This window comes from Lampetra fluviatilis, chromosome 69, assembly GCF_964198595.1.
Source record: "Lampetra fluviatilis chromosome 69, kcLamFluv1.1, whole genome shotgun sequence".
In the NCBI taxonomy this organism is placed as follows: Eukaryota; Metazoa; Chordata; class Hyperoartia; order Petromyzontiformes; family Petromyzontidae; genus Lampetra; species Lampetra fluviatilis.
In genome coordinates, this window is record NC_136343.1 from 5,258,367 (window position 1) to 5,280,509 (window position 22,143).

A 22,143-nucleotide genomic window follows, 5' to 3' on the forward strand; every position below is an offset into this window, starting at 1 on the left:
CTGTGGTGAGCCTATGTGTCTCTGTGTAATGAGTCTATGGGTCTCTGCGTGACGAGTCCATGGGTCTCTGCGTGACGAGTCCATGGGTCTCTGTGTGATGAGTCCATGGGTCTCTGTGTGATGAGTCTATGGGTCTCTGCGTGACGAGTCCATGGGTCTCTGTGTGATGAGTCTATGGGTCTCTCTGTGGTGAGCCAATGGGTCTCTGTGTAATGAGTCTATGGGTCTCTCTGTGATGAGTCTATGGGTCTCTGCGTGACGAGTCCATGGGTCTCTGTGTGGTGAGTCTGTGGGTATCTGTGTGGTGAGTCTGTGGGTCTCTGCGTGACGAGTCCATGGGTCTCTGTGTGGTGAGTCTATGGGTCTCTGTGTGGTGAGTCTGTGGGTCTCTGTGTGATGAGTCTATGGGTCTCTCTGTGGTGAGTCTATGGGTCTCTGCGTGACGAGTCCATGGGTCTCTGTGTGATGAGTCTATGGGTCTCTCTGTGGTGAGTCTATGGGTCTCTCTGTGGTGAGTCTGTGGATCTCTGTGTAATGAGCCTATGGGTCTCTGTGTAATGAGTCTACCTTTGAAGCTTTCGTGACTGCAAGGATTCATACTATTAGGTTTTTTCGGTAAGGTCACGTATGTAAAAAAATAAAAATATTTTATTTCTATTATTACTTTTATTAATTTTCATTTAATTTTTTTAGGTAAAAAAATAAAATTAAAATTAATATTTTATTTCTATTATTACTTTTATTAATTTTACTTTTTTACGTAAAAAAATAAAATTAAAATTAATATTTTATTTCTATTTTTACTTTAATTAATTATAATTTATTTTTTTAACGTACGTGACTTTACCGAAAAAAACTAAGAGTACGAGTCTACCTGTCTCTATGTATGTACACACGCACGTTGAACTCCTTTAGCAGCATAACGCAACAATCTAGACCAGCGGTCGGGAACCTATGGCTCGCGAGCCATACATGGCTCTTCCGGTGACGGCATATGGCTCCCAGACAATTTTGAGTTGAAAAAAAAATCAGTTTGGAACTGATTTTGAAATACTTGTGATATTTGCTTAATAATACCGTGTCGTTTTAAAGTAAACAGAAATTAGTTTTGAAGATACATTTCACGGGTCACGCGCCTGCACGAAGCTCAACTTCACCACGTCGTATGAACCAGACTACACAAGGCCATCAGCAAAACCACGCAGCACCAAAAGTCGCATTAAAAGTAAGACATATTTAATTTATTATACGTTAAAAATTACTATATGGCTCTCAATGAAATATATTTAGAAATATTCGTAGGTTTTTTCGGTAAAGTCACGTAGGTAAAAACATTAAAAAGAAAAATAAATATTTAACTTTTTAATGTTTTTAAAATAAAGTAAAATAAATATTTAACTTTTTAATGTTTTTAAAATAAAGTAAAATAAATATTTAACTTTTTAATGTTTTTACCTACGTGACTTTACCGAAAAAACCTACGAATATGAATCATTGCAGTCACGAAAGCTTCAAATCTATATTTAGAAATATTTGGCTTTTATGGCTCTCCCAGTCAAAAAGGTTCCCCGACCCCTGATCTAGACGATTTAAACGTTAAATTTCGATTTAAAGCGTTGCGTTGTAGCCGAAACGTCGTGAGAATTATTTCATTTTATTATGATTTATTTTTATTATTTTATTACTTCCCTTCTACGTGACTTTACCGAAAGAACCAAGAAGAAGATTTGAACGTTGCACAGCTCCACCAGGTGGAAGCGTCGAGAGACAACCGAGTGGAAGGGCGAAAGCGATTGGACAGAACCCAGTCACGTGGGAGAAGGGGGGGGGGGGGGGTGCGGCTGTGACGTCACGACCTACGCCAGAGCCCTGCCGACCACGACGCTGGTGGCCACGCCCATCAGGGCCAGGGTCACGTGAGCTGCGCCCAACGGTCGAGGGGCGAAGTTGACGTTGCAACCGTCGCTCTGACAGCACGTGGTGGTCAGCGTGGCTCCTTTGTAGCTGAAATCGAAAACTGTGATGGTGTCGCAATAGGCCTTGGAGAAGCAATTCTTGATGAGGACGTAGGCTGGGTGGAAGAGAAAACACGCGGGTCTCATTGCAGGTAAAACGTAGATATTATTGGTTCTTTCGGTAAAGTCACGTAGAAGGGAAGTAATAAAATAATAAAAATAAAACACAATGAAATTATTTTTATTATTTTATTACTTCCCTTCTACGTGACTTTACCGAAAGAACCAAGAAGATGAATCCCTGCAGTCACGAAAGCTTTAAATCGAAATTGTATTATGTTTTATTTTTATTATTTTATTACTTCCCTTCTACGTGACTTTACCGAAAGAACCAAGAAGATGAATCCCTGCAGTCACGAAAGCTTTAAATCGAAATTTAAAAAGTACATAATTAAAAACACGTGAAAAATGTGTTATTTTACCAGGTGTAAGCCCCGCTGAGTTGTCATGTAGCCAGCCCTTCGTTTGTAGCCAACCTGTGCTAATCTGTGGGTGTCTTTAGGTCTGATAATTGTTTTTTTACCCTTCTATCTGGCAACAAAACTGACACCTTTTTTTTTACAAGGAGTCATGTTTGCATAGACCGCAATACCTGCAGTCATAATGGGGTCATCTGGTCCAACGCCATGTGAGACTAGGCTCTAAGGAAAGCTGTCTCGGGTGTGGACCAATCAACTTCAAGGACAGTGCATACATTATCAGAGTTATGTTTTTTGTTTGCATTATGGCTGCAGGTATTGCGGTCTATGCAAACATGACTCCTTGTAAAAAAAGGTGTCAGTTTTGTTGCCAGATAGAAGGGTAAAAAAAACAATTATCATATTTTTACTGGCAAATGAGGTTCCCGTGAGTGTAAATCTCTCGCAGCGCATCCGAAAGCTCCGTGCGATGATGATGCAGTGGCCACCTTTGTTCGACAGCGAGTCAAAAAGCCACTACCACAAATCGGTGGCTGATATCGTCACCATTATCATCGCGTGAAAATGTAAAGCAGCAGCCGAATACTCCGAACGCCGTGGTGACGTCAATTCAGAAATGTGGAGGGGGGGAAATCAGAGGACCCCAGAGAAATTTCAACACATTGGGGAAGAGTCACCCATTGGGATGCAGAAACCCATGAACTTATCACGCAAATAAACGCATAGACTCATCAGACACAGAGACCCCATAGACTCATCACATACAGAGATCCCATAGACTCATCATCACACAGACACCCATAGACTCATCACACAGACACCCATAGACTCATCACCACACAGAGACCCAGTGACTCATCACACAGACACCCATAGACTCATCACCACACAGAGACCCAGTGACTCATCACACAGACACCCACAGACTCATCATACAGACACCCATAGACTCACCACACAGAGACCCATAGACTCATCACCACACAGAGACCCAGTGACTCATCACACAGACACCCACAGACTCATCACACAGACACCCATAGACTCATCACACAGACACCCACAGACTCATCATACAGACACCCATAGACTCATCACACAGACACCCACAGACTCATCACACAGACACCCACAGACTCATCACCACACAGAGACCCATAGACTCATCACAAAGTGAGGACAGACGCGTGTCTTGCGAGTGCATCACGAGCCTGGGAGTCACTGCTGACACGCAAGGGGTCCATCCCCATCCCCAGCTTTGCGAGAATAAGCGATGCGCTTACATGAGCCCTTGTAGACTAGAATTGTCGCGCAGGTGTCCAGCGAAACGTCGGGACACGTGGTGGGGCCGCCCGCGTTGCACGCCGTATTGTTGATGGTCGGGCTACACGAGTAACATTTGAGGCTGTGCCCTGTACATCCACAAAATCAAGACAGAAGAACAACACCGATCATCATCATCATCATCGTCACGGCAGACCATCATCACCATCATCATTGCAGACCATCATCACCATCATCATCACGGCAGATCATCATCACCATCATCATCATCATAGCAGACGATCATCATCATCATGGCAAACTAAACACCCCAAAAAATGTAAAACGTCCAATAGCTGTGCCGCTATTGGAAATACTGCGGTAACATCGATGCCAAATTATACGCGTTAGATTTACTATTGTAACTGGTTGTGGATATTTATTTGTCTGCTTTCTACGTCTGATACAATGACAAGTCCGGTCATGTACAGCAGCAGGCATCGTCAGGGTCCGGGATCGAACCCACGACCTCCTGTACACCAGGCGAGGTAGTTAACATCTCCACAGGGAGAGAGACACGCAGAATCCAAATATACAACAACCCAGGCAGGTGCTTCGTTTTGGTGGGGCTGATGGTAAGGCCCCACCTCTTAGTGGCACGCTCCAGTCTCAGCAGCAGCGTCTCCAACTCCTCTTCTGAATGAGCAGCTATTACCAAATCATCGGCATACATAACGTGGTTGACCAATAGGGAGCCATCCCTTGATCGCACCCGGGCGTCGATCAGCCTCCCATTATATCTGTACCAAATGGAAATTCCCCCGGTACAGCTATTGAAGGCTTCACGAACTACGCGGTCAAACAGATATTAAATAATCGAACCCACGACCTCCTGTGTACCAGGCGAGTTAGTTAACATCTCCACAGGGAGAGAGACACGCAGAATCTAAACATACAGCAGCAGGCATCGTCAGAGTGCAGAATCGAACCCACGACCTCCTGTATACCAGGCGAGGTAGTTAACATCTCTATATAAATCGCAGTATCGGCGTTGCTTTGGTTATTAAGTTTTATTTTATTATTTTATTATTTCCATTCTACATGACTTTACCGAGAAGAGGAAGAAAAAAAATGAACCCGTAAAAACAAAGTTTTTCACTCTAAATCCTTTATATGCGTGGCGGCTAGAGTCCTCTCGTCCTCTGACTTGAGATGGCTGCCACCTATGGGTCAGATGATTGCCTGCCACCTTTAAGCAATTGGTAATTAAATATAAAAAAAATTTGCCTAAAAAGTGTACAGTTATGGAAAAACTTTCACGAAAATAAATTGTCACGCACAACGAGTCTGTGTGCAAAATGTCAGCTCGATTGGATCACGGGAAGTGGGTTAAAAAACGACCGAAATATTTGCACGCTCCTAAGCGCAAGCAAGCAAGCAAGTGAACTTAATATGAAGGATTAAAAAAATTAACCCGTAAAAACAAAGTTTTTCACTCTAAATCCTTTATATGCGTGGCGGCTAGAGTCCTCTCGTCCTCTGGCTTGAGATGGCTGCCACCTATGGGTCAGATGATTGCATGCCACCATTAAGCAATTGGTTATTAAATATAAAAAAAAATTTGCCTAAAAAGTGTAACATTTTGGAAAAAAAAATTTCACGATAATAAATTGTCACGCACAACGAGTCTGTGCGCAAAACGTCAGCTCGATTGGATCACGGGAAGTGGGTTTAAAAACGACCGAAAGATTTGCACGCTCCTAAGCAAGCAAGCAAGTGAACTTAATATGAAGGATTTAAAATTTTTGTTTCTAAAAAGTGTAACATTTTGGAAAAAAAAATTCACGAAAATAAATTGTCACGCACAACGAGTCTGTGCGCAAAACGTCAGCTTGATTAGATCACGGGAAGTGGGTTTAAAAACGACCGAAAGATTTGCACGGTCGTAAGCGCGCAAGCAAGCAAGCAAGTGAACTTAATATAAAGGATTTAAAAAAAAAAAAAAACTCGTTACGCACAAGTCAGAGGTGGGACAAAGTCATTGTTATGCAAGTCCAAGTCGAGTCGCAAGTCATCAAATTCATGACTCGAGTCTGACTCGAGTCCAAGTCACATGACTCGAGTCCACATCTCATAGGTGGGACAAAGTCATTGTCATGCAAGTCCAAGTCGAGTCGCAAGTCATCAAATTCATGACTCGAGTCTGACTCGAGTCCAAGTCACATGACTCGAGTCCACACCTCTGCCTCCTGTGTACCAGGCGAGGTAGTTAACATCTCTCTATATATATCTCAATATCGGTGTTGCGTTGGTGTTGTTCTATCAACCACAACTCTTTACGCAGAAATTGTCTTACCTTCGCTCACGAACATCAACGCCACGAGGAGCAGACCCGGCAGGTGGCAAGTCATGGTTCGAGTCGTGGAGCCGGGCGTTGTTGTGGTGCGTTTGGGATGGAAAGTCGGCGAGTTGAGAGAGACAGAGAGAGAGACAGAGAGAGAGAGACAAGAGTCAGAGACAAGAGTCAGAGACAAGAGTCAGAGACAAGAGTCAGAGACAGAGAGAGATATCCCTGGAGCAGTGACTGAGTCTCCGTTGTGAACTGGGATCGGGGTAGACACTCCTACAAACATGTTTGCATATCACCGATAACCAGTTGGAGGTGGTATACAAAATATTTATCGGAGCTCGTTGCTCAACATCAGCCCTCTCGATCCGGCCGAACAAAAGCTGTTTGGGCCAGCAGGTGCCACGGGTCGACTGACTAAGATGACTGAGACGACTGGCTGATGCACCACCTGTGCCCCCTACCGTACCAACTTGCTGTGCTTTAGCCACCCGGCGCTCCACTCGTTGTTGTGAGCGTCGCTCCTCCGCCCTCCGTTGTTGTTGGAGGGCGACTGCCTCCAACTGCCCAGTAGCGTCCTTCACGAGCCTCCTCCACAGAGGCCGATCTTGACACCGCTGGTACCAGTCATCGGCAAGTCCACTCAGCTCCACGTCCTCCTGTACCACATCACTCCATCTCTTCTCTAGCCCGTGCCGCGCCCGTTTAGCCCCCTCGATCCGGCCGAACAAAAGCTGTTTAGGCATGCGGTGGCTGGGCATGCGGGCTACATGGCCCAGCCAACGCAGCCTTGCCTGCCGGAGGAGCTCACCGATGGGACTTTGCCCAGATCTTTCGAGGATTTGTGAGCTCCTCACACAATCCAGCCTGCAGGTTAAACCCAGGACGGATCGTAGGCAGGCCAGCCGAAATGTTTCTAGCCGGCGAAGATGCTCCATTAGGAAGGGGGGGGGGGGTCCACGTTTCGCAAGCGTAGAGAAGGGGGAGGGAATGACCGTGGCCGAGAAGACCTGAAGCTTCGCGCGGAGCGACAGACCAGGTAGCTTCCACACTGCAGCGTTACGCAACCGATGAAAAGATATTGCCGCTCGACTGATTCGGAGCGAGATCACTGCTGTCAAACTGGAGCCGGTCATGAGCACACTGCCCAGGTATGGGAAACTCTCAACTCTCGCCACAACTGCCCCAAACTCCTGGACATGCACACACCTGTATAGACACACACTCACACCTGCATGTAGACACCTGTAAATACACACACCTGTATATGCACACACTCACACCTGCATGTAGACACCTGTAAATACACACACCTGTATATGCACACACTCACACCTGCATGTAGACACCTGTAAATACACACACCTGTATATACACACACTCACACCTGCATGTACACACCTGTAAATACACACACCTGCATATGCACACACTCACACCTGCATGTAGACACCTGTAAATACACACACCTGTATATGCACACACTCACACCTGCATGTACACACCTGTAAATACACACACCTGTATATGCACACACTCACACCTGCATGTACACACCTGTAAATACACACACCTGTATATACACACACTCACACCTGCATGTAGACACCTGTAAATACACACACCTGTATATGCACACACTCACACCTGCATGTACACACCTGTAAACACACACACCTGTATATGCACACACTCACACCTGCATGTACACACCTGTAAACACACACACCTGTATATGCACACACTCACACCTGCATGTAGACACCTGTGAATACACACACCTGTATATGCACACACTCACACCTGCATGTAGACACCTGTAAATACACACACCTGTATATACACTCACACACACCTGCATGTACACACCTGTAAATACACACACCTGTATATACACACACTCACACCTGCATGTACACACCTGTAAATACACACACCTGTATATGCACACACTCACACCTGTATGTAGACACCTGTAAATGCACACACCTGTATATACACACACTCACACCTGCATGTAGACACCTGTAAATACACACACCTGTATATACACACACTCACACCTGCATGTAGACACCTGTAAATACACACACCTGTATATACACACACTCACACCTGCATGTACACACCTGTAAATACACACACCTGTATATACACACACTCACACCTGCATGTACACACCTGTAAATACACACACCTGTATATGCACACACTCACACCTGCATGTACACACCTGTAAATGCACACACCTGTATATACACACACTCACACCTGCATGTACACACCTGTAAATACACACACCTGTATATACACACACTCACACCTGCATGTAGACACCTGTAAATACACACACCTGTATATACACACACTCACACCTGCATGTAGACACCTGTAAATACACACACCTGTATATGCACACACTCACACCTGCATGTAGACACCTGTAAATACACACACCTGTATATACACACACTCACACCTGCATGTAGACACCTGTAAATACACACACCTGTATATACACACACTCACACCTGCATGTAGACACCTGTAAATACACACACCTGTATATACACACACTCACACCTGCATGTAGACACCTGTAAACACACACCTGTATATACACACACTCACACCTGCATGTACACACCTGTAAATACACACACCTGTATATACACACACTCACACCTGCATGTAGACACCTGTAAATACACACACCTGTATATGCACACACTAACACCTGCATGTAGACACCTGTAAATACATACACCTGTATATACACACACTCACACCTGCATGTAGACACCTGTAAATACACACACCTGTATATACACACACTCACACCTGCATGTACACACCTGTAAATACACACACCTGTATATACACACACTCACACCTGCATGTACACACCTGTAAATACACACACCTGTATATGCACACACTCACACCTGTATGTAGACACCTGTAAATACACACACCTGTATATACACACATTCACACCTGCATGTACACACCTGTAAATACACACACCTGTATATACACACACTCACACCTGCATGTAGACACCTGCAAATACACACACCTGTATATACACACACTCACACTTGTATGTACACACCTGTAAATACACACACCTGTATATACACACACTCACACCTGCATGTACACACCTGTAAATACACACACCTGTATATACACACACTCACACCTGCATGTACACACCTGTAAATACACACACCTGTATATACACACACTCACACCTGCATGTAGACACCTGTAAACACACACACCTGTATATACACACACTCACACCTGCATGTACACACCTGTAAATACACACACCTGTATATACACTCACACCTGTATGTAGACACCTGTAAATACACACACCTGTATATACACACACTCACACCTGCATGTACACACCTGTAAATACACACACCTGTATATGCACACACTCACACCTGCATGTACACACCTGTAAATACACACACCTGTATATACACACACTCACACCTGCATGTACACACCTGTAAATACACACACACCTGTATATGCACACACTCACACCTGTATGTAGACACCTGTAAACACACACACCTGTATATACACACACTCACACCTGCATGTAGACACCTGTAAATACACACACCTGTATATGCACACACTCACACCTGCATGTAGACACCTGTGAATACACACACCTGTATATACACACACTCACACCTGCATGTACACACCTGTAAATACACACACCTGTATATGCACACACTCACACCTGCATGTAGACACCTGTAAATACACACACCTGTATATGCACACACTCACACCTGTATGTAGACACCTGTAAATACACACACCTGCATGTACACACACTCACACCTGCATGTAGACACCTGTAAATACACACACCTGCATGTACACACACTCACACCTGCATGTAGACACCTGTAAATACACACACCTGTATATACACACACTCACACCTGCATGTAGACACCTGTAAATACACACACCTGTATATACACACACTCACACCTGCATGTAGACACCTGTAAATACACACACCTGTATATACACACACTCACACCTGCATGTACACACCTGTAAATACACACACCTGTATATACACACACTCACACCTGCATGTAGACACCTGTAAACACACACACCTGTATATACACACACTCACACCTGCATGTAGACACCTGTAAACACACACACCTGTATATGCACACACTCACACCTGCATGTAGACACCTGTAAATACACACACCTGTATATACACACACTCACACCTGCATGTACACACCTGTAAATACACACACCTGTATATACACACACTCACACCTGCATGTAGACACCTGTAAACACACACACCTGTATATACACACACTCACACCTGCATGTAGACACCTGTAAACACACACACCTGTATATACACACACTCACACCTGCATGTAGACACCTGTAAATACACACACCTGTATATGCACACACTCACACCTGCATGTAGACACCTGTAAATACACACACCTGTATATGCACACTCACACCTGTATGTAGACACCTGCAAATACACACACACCTGTATATGCACACACTCACACCTGCATGTAGACACCTGTAAATACACACACCTGTATATACACACACTCACACCTGCATGTAGACACCTGTAAATACACACACCTGTATATACACACACTCACACCTGCATGTACACACCTGTAAATACACACACCTGTATATACACACACTCACACCTGTATGTACACACCTGTAAATACACACACCTGTATATGCACACACTCACACCTGCATGTACACACCTGTAAATACACACACCTGTATATACACACACTCACACCTGCATGTACACACCTGTAAATACACACTCCTGTATATAGACACACTCACACCTGCATGTAGACACCTGTAAATACACACACCTGTATATGCACACACTCACACCTGCATGTAGACACCTGTAAATACACACACCTGTATATACACACACTCACACCTGTATGTAGACACCTGTAAATACACACACCTGTATATACACACACTCACACCTGCATGTAGACACCTGTAAATACACACACCTGCATATACACACACTCACACCTGCATGTACACACCTGTAAATACACACACCTGTATATACACACACTCACACCTGCATGTACACACCTGTATACACACACACCTGTATATACACACACTCACACCTGCATGTAGACACCTGTAAATACACACACCTGTATATGCACACACTCACACCTGCATGTACACACCTGTAAATACACACACCTGTATATACACACACACTCACACCTGCATGTACACACCTGTAAATACACACACCTGTATATACACACACTCACACCTGCATGTAGACACCTGTAAACACACACACCTGTATATGCACACACTCACACCTGCATGTAGACACCTGTAAACACACACACCTGTATATACACACACTCACACCTGCATGTAGACACCTGTAAATACACACACCTGTATATGCACACACTCACACCTGCATGTAGACACCTGTAAATACACACACCTGTATATGCACACACTCACACCTGCATGTACACACCTGTCAATACACACACCTGTATATACACACACTCACACCTGCATGTAGACACCTGTAAATACACACACCTGTATATACACACACTCACACCTGCATGTACACACCTGTAAACACACACACCTGTATATGCACACACTCACACCTGCATGTAGACACCTGTAAATACACACACCTGTATATACACACACTCACACCTGCATGAAGACACCTGCAAATACACACACCTGCATATACACACACTCACACCTGCATGTACACACCTGTAAATACACACACCTGTATATACACACACTCACACCTGCATGTAGACACCTGTAAATACACACACCTGTATATACACACACTCACACCTGCATGTACACACCTGTAAATACACACACCTGTATATACACACACTCACACCTGCATGTAGACACCTGTAAATACACACACCTGTATATACACACACTCACACCTGTATGTACACACCTGTAAATACACACACCTGTATATACACACACTCACACCTGCATGTACACACCTGTAAATACACACACCTGTATATACACACACTCACACCTGCATGTACACACCTGTAAATACACACACCTGTATATACACACACTCACACCTGCATGTAGACACCTGCAAATACACACACCTGTATATACACACACTCACACCTGCATGAAGACACCTGCAAATACACACACCTGTATATACACACACTCACACCTGCATGTAGACACCTGCAAATACACACACCTGCATATACACACACTCACACCTGCATGTACACACCTGTAAATACACACACCTGTATATACACACACTCACACCTGCATGAAGACACCTGCAAATACACACACCTGTATATACACACACTCACACCTGTATGTAGACACCTGTAAATACACACACCTGTATATACACACACTCACACCTGCATGTACACACCTGTAAATACACACACCTGTATATACACACACTCACACCTGCATGTAGACACCTGTAAATACACACACCTGTATATGCACACACTCACACCTGCATGTACACACCTGTAAATACACACACCTGTATATGCACACACTCACACCTGCATGTACACACCTGTAAATACACACACCTGTATATGCACACACTCACACCTGCATGTAGACACCTGTAAACACACACACCTGTATATGCACACACTCACACCTGTATGTAGACACCTGTAAACACACACACCTGTATATACACACACTCACACCTGCATGTACACACCTGTAAATACACACACCTGTATATGCACACACTCACACCTGCATGTAGACACCTGTAAATACACACACCTGTATATGCACACACTCACACCTGCATGTACACACCTGTAAATACACACACCTGTATATACACACACTCACACCTGCATGTAGACACCTGTAAATACACACACCTGTATATACACACACTCACACCTGCATGTACACACCTGTAAATACACACACCTGTATATGCACACACTCACACCTGCATGTAGACACCTGTAAATACACACACCTGTATATACACACACTCACACCTGCATGTACACACCTGTAAATACACACACCTGTATATGCACACACTCACACCTGCATGTAGACACCTGTAAATACACACACCTGTATATGCACACACTCACACCTGTATGTAGACACCTGTAAATACACACACCTGTATATGCACACACTCACACCTGCATGTAGACACCTGTAAATACACACACCTGTATATGCACACACTCACACCTGCATGTAGACACCTGTAAATACACACACCTGTATATGCACACACTCACACCTGTATGTAGACACCTGTAAATACACACACCTGTATATGCACACACTCACACCTGCATGTAGACACCTGTAAATACACACACCTGTATATGCACACACTCACACCTGCATGTAGACACCTGTAAATACACACACCTGTATATACACACACTCACACCTGCATGTAGACACCTGTAAATACACACACCTGTATATGCACACACTCACACCTGCATGTAGACACCTGTAAATACACACACCTGTATATGCACACACTCACACCTGCATGTAGACACCTGTAAATACACACACCTGTATATGCACACACTCACACCTGCATGTACACACCTGTAAATACACACACCTGTATATGCACACACCTGTATGTACACACACTCACACCTGCATGTACACACCTGTAAATACACACCTGTATATACACACACTCACACCTGTATGTACACACACTCACACCTGTATGTAGACACCTGTAAATACACACACCTGCATGTACACACACTCACACCTGCATGTAGACACCTGTAAATACACACACCTGTATATACACACACTCACACCTGCATGTACACACCTGTAAATACACACACCTGTATATACACACACTCACACCTGCATGTACACACCTGTAAATACACACACCTGTATATACACACACTCACACCTGCATGTAGACACCTGTAAATACACACACCTGTATATGCACACACTCACACCTGCATGTAGACACCTGTAAATACACACACCTGTATATACACACACTCACACCTGCATGTAGACACCTGTAAATACGCACACCTGTATATACACACACTCACACCTGCATGTAGACACCTGTAAATACACACACCTGTATATACACACACTCACACCTGCATGTAGACACCTGTAAACACACACACCTGTATATACACACACTCACACCTGCATGTAGACACCTGTAAATACACACACCTGTATGTACACACACTCACACCTGCATGTACACACCTGTACATACACACACCTGTATATACACACACTCACACCTGCATGTACACACCTGTAAATACACACACCTGTATATGCACACACTCACACCTGCATGAAGACACCTGCAAATACACACACCTGCATATACACACACTCACACCTGCATGTACACACCTGTAAATACACACACCTGTATATGCACACACTCACACCTGCATGTAGACACCTGTAAATACACACACCTGTATATACACACACTCACACCTGCATGTACACACCTGTAAATACACACACCTGTATATGCACACACTCACACCTGCATGTAGACACCTGTAAATACACACACCTGTATATGCACACACTCACACCTGCATGTACACACCTGCAAATACACACACCTGTATATACACACACTCACACCTGCATGTACACACCTGTAAATACACACACCTGCACACACTCACACCTGCATGTAGACACCTGTAAACACACACACCTGTATATACACACACTCACACCTGCATGTAGACACCTGCAAATACACACACCTGTATATGCACACACTCACACCTGCATGTAGACACCTGTAAACACACACACCTGTATATGCACACACTCACACCTGCATGTACACACCTGTAAATACACACACCTGCATATACACACACTCACACCTGCATGTACACACCTGTAAACACACACACCTGTATATACACACACTCACACCTGCATGTACACACCTGTAAACACACACACCTGTATATACACACACTCACACCTGCATGTACACACACTCACACCTGCATGTACACACACATTGCATATGAACTTTAATCTGCATGTAAAACACACACCTGTACACACACACACCTGTACACACACACATAAAGGCAAATACAAAGATCCCCCATTTAGCCTTGACAGACTCAAGGGGCAAGTGCTGTTAGCGAGGACCTCTATGAAGGCCAGTAACGATGTTTATACATCGCTACTGGTCCTCATTTGAGGCTGAGTCGACCTAGGGGAGGCCCAGTACCGGTTTAGATTATTGTGTTGGCCGTGAGCGGGAATCCAACTCGGGACGCCTGGTTCATAGCGCAGTGTAGTGCTAACTACTGCACACACACACACACACAGACCCATAGACTCACCACACAGAGACCCATAGACTCACCACACAGAGACCCATAGACTCACCACACAGAGACCCATAGACTCACCACACACAGACCCATAGACTCACCACACAGAGACTCACCACACAGAGACCCATCGACTCACCACACAGAGACCCATAGACTCACCACACAGAGACCCATAGACTCATCACACACAGACCCATAGACTCACCACACAGAGACCCATAGACTCACCACACAGAGACCCATAGACTCATCACACAGAGACCCATAGACTCACCACACAGAGGCCCATAGACTCACCACACAGAGACCCATAGACTCACCACACAGAGACCCATAGACTCATCACACAGAGACCCATAGACTCACCACACACAGACCCATAGACTCACCACACAGAGACCCATAGACTCATCACACAGAGACCCATAGACTCACCACACAGAGACCCATAGACTCACCACACAGAGACCCATAGACTCATCACACAGAGACCCATAGACTCACCACACAGAGACCCATAGACTCACCACACAGAGACCCATAGACTCATCACACAGAGACCCATAGACTCACCACACAGAGACCCATAGACTCATCACACACAGACCCATAGACTCACCACACAGAGACCCATAGACTCACCACACAGAGACCCATAGACTCACCACACAGAGACCCATAGACTCACCACACAGAGACCCATAGACTGACCACACAGAGACCTACAGACTCACCACACAGAGACCCATAGACTCACCACACAGAGACCCATAGACTGACCACACAGAGACCTACAGACTCACCACACAGAGACCCATAGACTCACCACACAGAGACCCATAGACTCACCACACAGAGACCCATAGACTCACCACACAGAGACCCATAGACTGACCACACAGAGACCTACAGACTCACCACACAGAGACCCATAGACTCACCACACAGAGACCCATAGACTCACCACACAGAGACCCATAGACTCACCACACAGAGACCCATAGACTGACCACACAGAGACCTACAGACTCACCACACAGAGACCCATAGACTCACCACACAGAGACCCATAGACTCACCACACAGAGACCCATAGACTCACCACACAGAGACCCATAGACTGACCACACAGAGACCTACAGACTCACCACACAGAGACCCATAGACTCACCACACAGAGACCCACCACACAGAGACCCATAGACTCACCACACAGAGACCCATAGACTCACCACACAGAGACTCACCACACAGAGACCCATAGACTCACCACACAGAGACCCATAGACTGACCACACAGAGACCTACAGACTCACCACACAAAGACCCATAGACTCACCACACAGAGACCCATAGACTCACCACACAGAGACCCACAGACTCACCACACAGAGACCCATAGACTCACCACACAGAGACTCACCACACACAGACCCATAGACTCACCACACAGAGACCCACAGACTCACCACACAGAGACCCATAGACTCACCACACAGAGACCCATAGACTCACCACACAGAGACCCATAGACTCACCACACAGAGACCTACAGACTCACCAAACAGAGACCCATAGACTCACCACACAGAGACTCACCACACAGAGACCTACAGACTCACCACACAGAGACCCATAGACTCACCACACAGAGACTCACCACACACAGACCCATAGACTCACCACACAGACACCCATAGACTGACCACACAGAGACGTACAGACTCACCACACAGAGACCCATAGACTCACCACACAGAGACTCACCACACACAGACCCATAGACTCACCACACAGAGACTCACCACACACAGACCCATAGACTCACCACACAGAGACCCACAGACTGACCACACAGAGACCTACAGACTCACCACACAGAGACCCATAGACTCACCACACAGAGACTCACCACACAGACACCCATAGACTGACCACACAGAGACCTACAGCCTCACCACACAGAGACCCATAGACTCACCACACAGAGACTCACCACACAGAGACCCATAGACTGACCACACAGAGACCTACAGACTCACCACACAGAGACCCATAGACTCACCACACAGAGACCCATAGACTGACCACACAGAGACCCATAGACTCACCACACAGAGACCCATAGACTCACCACACAGAGACCCATAGACTGACCACACAGAGACCTACAGACTCACCACACAGAGACCCATAGACTCACCACACAGAGACTCACCACACACAGACCCATAGACTCACCACACAGAGACCCATAGACTGACCACACAGAGACCTACAGACTCACCACACAGAGACCCATAGACTCACCACACAGAGACTCACCACACAGAGACCCATAGACTCACCACACAGAGGCCCACAGACTGACCACACAGAGACCTACAGACTCACCACACAGAGACCCATAGACTCACCACACAGAGACTCACCACACACAGACCCATAGACTCACCACACAGAGACCCATAGACTGACCACACAGAGACCTACAGACTCACCACACAGAGACCCATAGACTCACCACACAGAGACTCACCACACAGAGACCCATAGACTCACCACACAGAGACCCACAGACTGACCACACAGAGACCTACAGACTCACCACACAGAGACCCATAGACTCACCACACAGAGACTCACCACACAGAGACCCATAGACTCACCACACAGAGACCCACAGACTGACCACACAGAGACCTACAGACTCACCGCACAGAGACCCATAGACTCACCACACAGAGACTCACCACACAGAGACCCATAGACTCACCACACAGAGACCCACAGACTCACCACACAGAGACCTACAGACTCACCACACAGAGACCCATAGACTCACCACACAGAGACCTACAGACTCACCACACAGAGACCCACAGACTCACCACACAGAGACCTACAGACTCACCACACAGAGACCCATAGACTCACCACACAGAGACTCACCACACAGAGACCCATAGACTCACCACACAGAGACCCATAGACTGACCACACAGAGACCCATAGACTCACCACACAGAGACTCACCACACAGAGACCCATAGACTCACCACACAGACACCCATAATATCTCCACACAGAGAGAGAGAGACAGACACAGACTACAAATATATAGGAGACGTTAGCGTCCGGGATCGAATCCACAACCTCCTGCATACCAGGCGAGGTAGTTAACATCTCCACAAATGTACAGCAGGAATCTGTCAGGGTCCGGGATCGAACCCTGCATACTGTGAGTCCTGAGACTCTGTGATGAGTACCATCGGCACTCGAGCTGTGGATAGACCACGGCTCATTTCAAGTTCTCTTTTCCAACCAAGCTCCCTCTTAGGTTCCAGATTTGAAGCTTTTCGTGACTGCAAGGATTCATTTTCTTGGGGTGTTTTTTTTTTCTTCGGTAAAGTCACGTAGGGAAAAAAAATTTGAAATTTAAATTAATGAAAGGAAAAAATATATGATTTTGTTTTAATTTTATTTTACTTTTATTCATTAAAATTTTAATTGTTTTACCAACGTGACTTTACCGAAAAAAACCCAAGAAAATCCCTCTTAGGTGCCCTGTGGGGGCTAACGGCCCCCCTCCTCTTCTCCCCCCTCCTCCTCCTCCTCCTCATCCACCCCTTCTCGTCAGTCTGACGCCGATTGAATGATCGGTCTCTCCGCAACAGCGTCCCCTCGCGTGCCGTTCCGGCCTTCATTTGGGTGGTGCTACTCGCTAACAGCACTTGCCCCGATAGTCTGTTACAGGCTACACGGAGGAGCTTTGCCTTTGGTAAGTTTACCGGTTTCTAAATGTGTGTGTGTGTAGCCAAGCGTTGCCAAACCGTTGCGAATCGGAGGTGCGGGGGTGTGACAAGACACCAAGCTGAACACGCAAACGAGTACAAGCCCTCTCTCATTCACCACAAGACGATTGCTTGTGTGGCGATTGAAACGTCGTGATTTTTAAATCCGTTATGTTAAGTTCGCTCGCTCGCTTGCTTGCGCGCTTGCGTGCTTGCGCGCTTGCTTGCTTGCTTACGACCGTGCAAATCTTTCGGTCGTTTTTTAACCCACTTCCCGTGATCCAATCGAGCTGACATTTTTGCACACAGACTCGTTGTGCGTGACCATTTATTTTCGTGAAAATTTTTTTTTCCAAAATTGTACACTTTTTAGGGAAAACAAATTAAATATTTAATTACCAATTGCTTAATACTGGCAGACAATCTGACCCATAGGTGGCAGCCATCTCAATCTGACCCATAGGTGGCAGCCATCTCAAGCCAGAGGACGAGAGGACTCTAGCCGCCACGCATATAAAGGATTTATAGTGAAAAACTTTGTTTTTACGGGTTATACTTATTTAAAAACGCATTCCTACGGAGGGAGCTGGTAGGAACACGTTGGGTTGCTTGGTCAATGGCCTGCAGGGTCAACGGCGGCGTGGTGTATTCCGCAAATATGGCCGACTGTGAGGGCGGGCACAAGCCGGCGTGAGTAGGTGAAACGTTGAGATGTATAAGGGCACCAGGGGGTGACCAGCCCCTCCCCACCCAGCCCCACCCCTCCCACTCCCCACCCAGACCCACCCTCCCCAACCTACCACCCAGCCCCTCCCCACCCTCCCCTCCCCACCCAGCCCCACCCTCCCCACCCACCACCCAGCCCTTCCCCACCCTCCCCACCCTGACCCACCTTCCCAAACCCACCACCCAGCCCCTCCCCACCCTCCCCTCCCCACCCAGCCCCACCCCTCCCACTCCCCACCCAGCCCCACCCTCCCCACCCAGCCCCTCCCCACCCAGCCCCACCCAGCCCCTCCCACCCCCCACCCAACCCCACCCTCCCCACCCAGCCCCTCCCCACCCTCCCCACCCCACCCTCCCCTCCCCAGCCCCACCCCTCCCACCCCCCACCCAACCCCACCCTCCCCACCCAGCCCCACCACTCCAACTCCCCACCCAGCCCCACCCTCCCCACCCACCACCCAGCCCTTCCCCACCCTCCCCTCCCCACCCAGCCCCACCCCTCCCACTCCCCACCCAGCCCCACCCTCCCCACCCACCACCCAGCCCTTCCCCACCCTCCCCTCGACACCAAGCCCCACCCCTCCCATTTTTGGATGCACGACGGACAGACCGACACAATAATCCCCTGTGAGCTGGTGGAACCAGGTAGTTCCTACCAGTATAATTTTTCTATCCACGCGACTTTAACCGAAAGACCCAAGGAGTGTGAGCTCCTTGGGTCTTTCGGTCTGTCGAGACAACAGACGTTTTTTTTAAGGAACAGCTTCAGAGAGAATGTTAACATTCGTCACCGATGCATCCAGCATCATCGGGCAATTCGCCAGAATGGTGAGTGTATAGTAATGCAGTGGTGTATAGTAATGCAGTATGCAATTTAATGTTGGGTTTGTCTATGGCAGTATATAGTACGAGGTAGACCCGTGTGATGTAAGAGAACAAAGTTTAGCTGGAGGCATATTATATTTTTTGCGACGTAGAATTATAATAATAAAATAATAAAAATAAAACATAATAAAATAAAATATTATGTTTAATTTGTATTATTTTATTACTTCCCTTCTACGTGACTTTACCGAAAGAACCAAGAAGATGAATCCCTGCAGTCACGAAAGCTTTAAATCGAAATATAGAATTGTAATGTATGACTTACTGTTAGTAGCTCGGCTTATTGGAGAGTATATTTAGTATATTGATGATATTGACGCAGTTTATATTTTAGCTTTTTTACGTGGTGGATGCACAACCAACACGGCGATGAAACCCAAGATGTACCCCTTCACCCACACAACACGGACGGCATGGTTCCCCGACCCCCAGCTACCGTTCCGTCCACCAGGTGGCGATAGAGCGAGGACAGAAGAACTGCCCAGCGCTCACGCACTCGCACACCCCAAAGCGGACGTCTTCCGACATCCCTGGACGAGGCGTCGTGAGTCAGAGCCAACACACGTCCTGGGGAGAAGAAGTCGCGCTTTAGGGACGCCCCCAGGATCTGCATTCTACTTAAAGAAAATAGTTTGCCGTGAAAATTGGTACCAATAGGTTTTTTTCCCCTTTTTGCTGGCAACAAAATTGACACCCTTTAGCAAGGAATCGTGTCTACCATTAACCGCAATACTTGCAGTCAAATGCACACAAAAACACAATCCTCTGGTAATTGATGCATTGTCTTTGAAACTGATTGGTCCACACCAGAGACAGCTTTCTTTGGAGCCTCGTCTCATATGGTGTTCGACCAGAAATAAGTAAACCCGTAAAAACAAAGTTTATCACTATAAATCCTTTATATGCGTGGCGGCTAGAGTCTTCTCGTCCTCTGGCTTGAGATGGCTGCCACCTATGGGTCAGATGATTGTCTGCCAGTATTAAGCAATTGGTAATTAAATATTTAATTTGTTTTCCCTAAACAGTGTAACATTTTGGGAATTTTTTTTCACGAACATTAATCGTCACGCACAACGAGTCTGTGTGCAAAATGTCAGCTCGATTGGATCACGGGAAGTGGGTTAAAAAACGACCGAAAGATTTGCACGGTCGTAAGCAAGCAAG

General features: G+C 46.3%; 1 protein-coding gene across 1 annotated transcript; it reads right to left on the minus strand.

Moving 5' to 3' along the window:
* Positions 1-1,851: 1,851 nt before the first annotated feature.
* Positions 1,852-6,108, minus strand: LOC144952704 (CD59 glycoprotein-like). Its single transcript, XM_078883184.1, has 3 exons — positions 6,054-6,108; positions 3,718-3,846; positions 1,852-2,071 (listed from the first exon to the last, which is right to left on the minus strand). Exons 1-3 carry the CDS (start codon positions 6,106-6,108, stop codon positions 1,857-1,859), a joined length of 399 nt encoding a protein of 132 aa, XP_078739310.1. The 3' UTR covers positions 1,852-1,856.
* Positions 6,109-22,143: the final 16,035 nt, after the last annotated feature.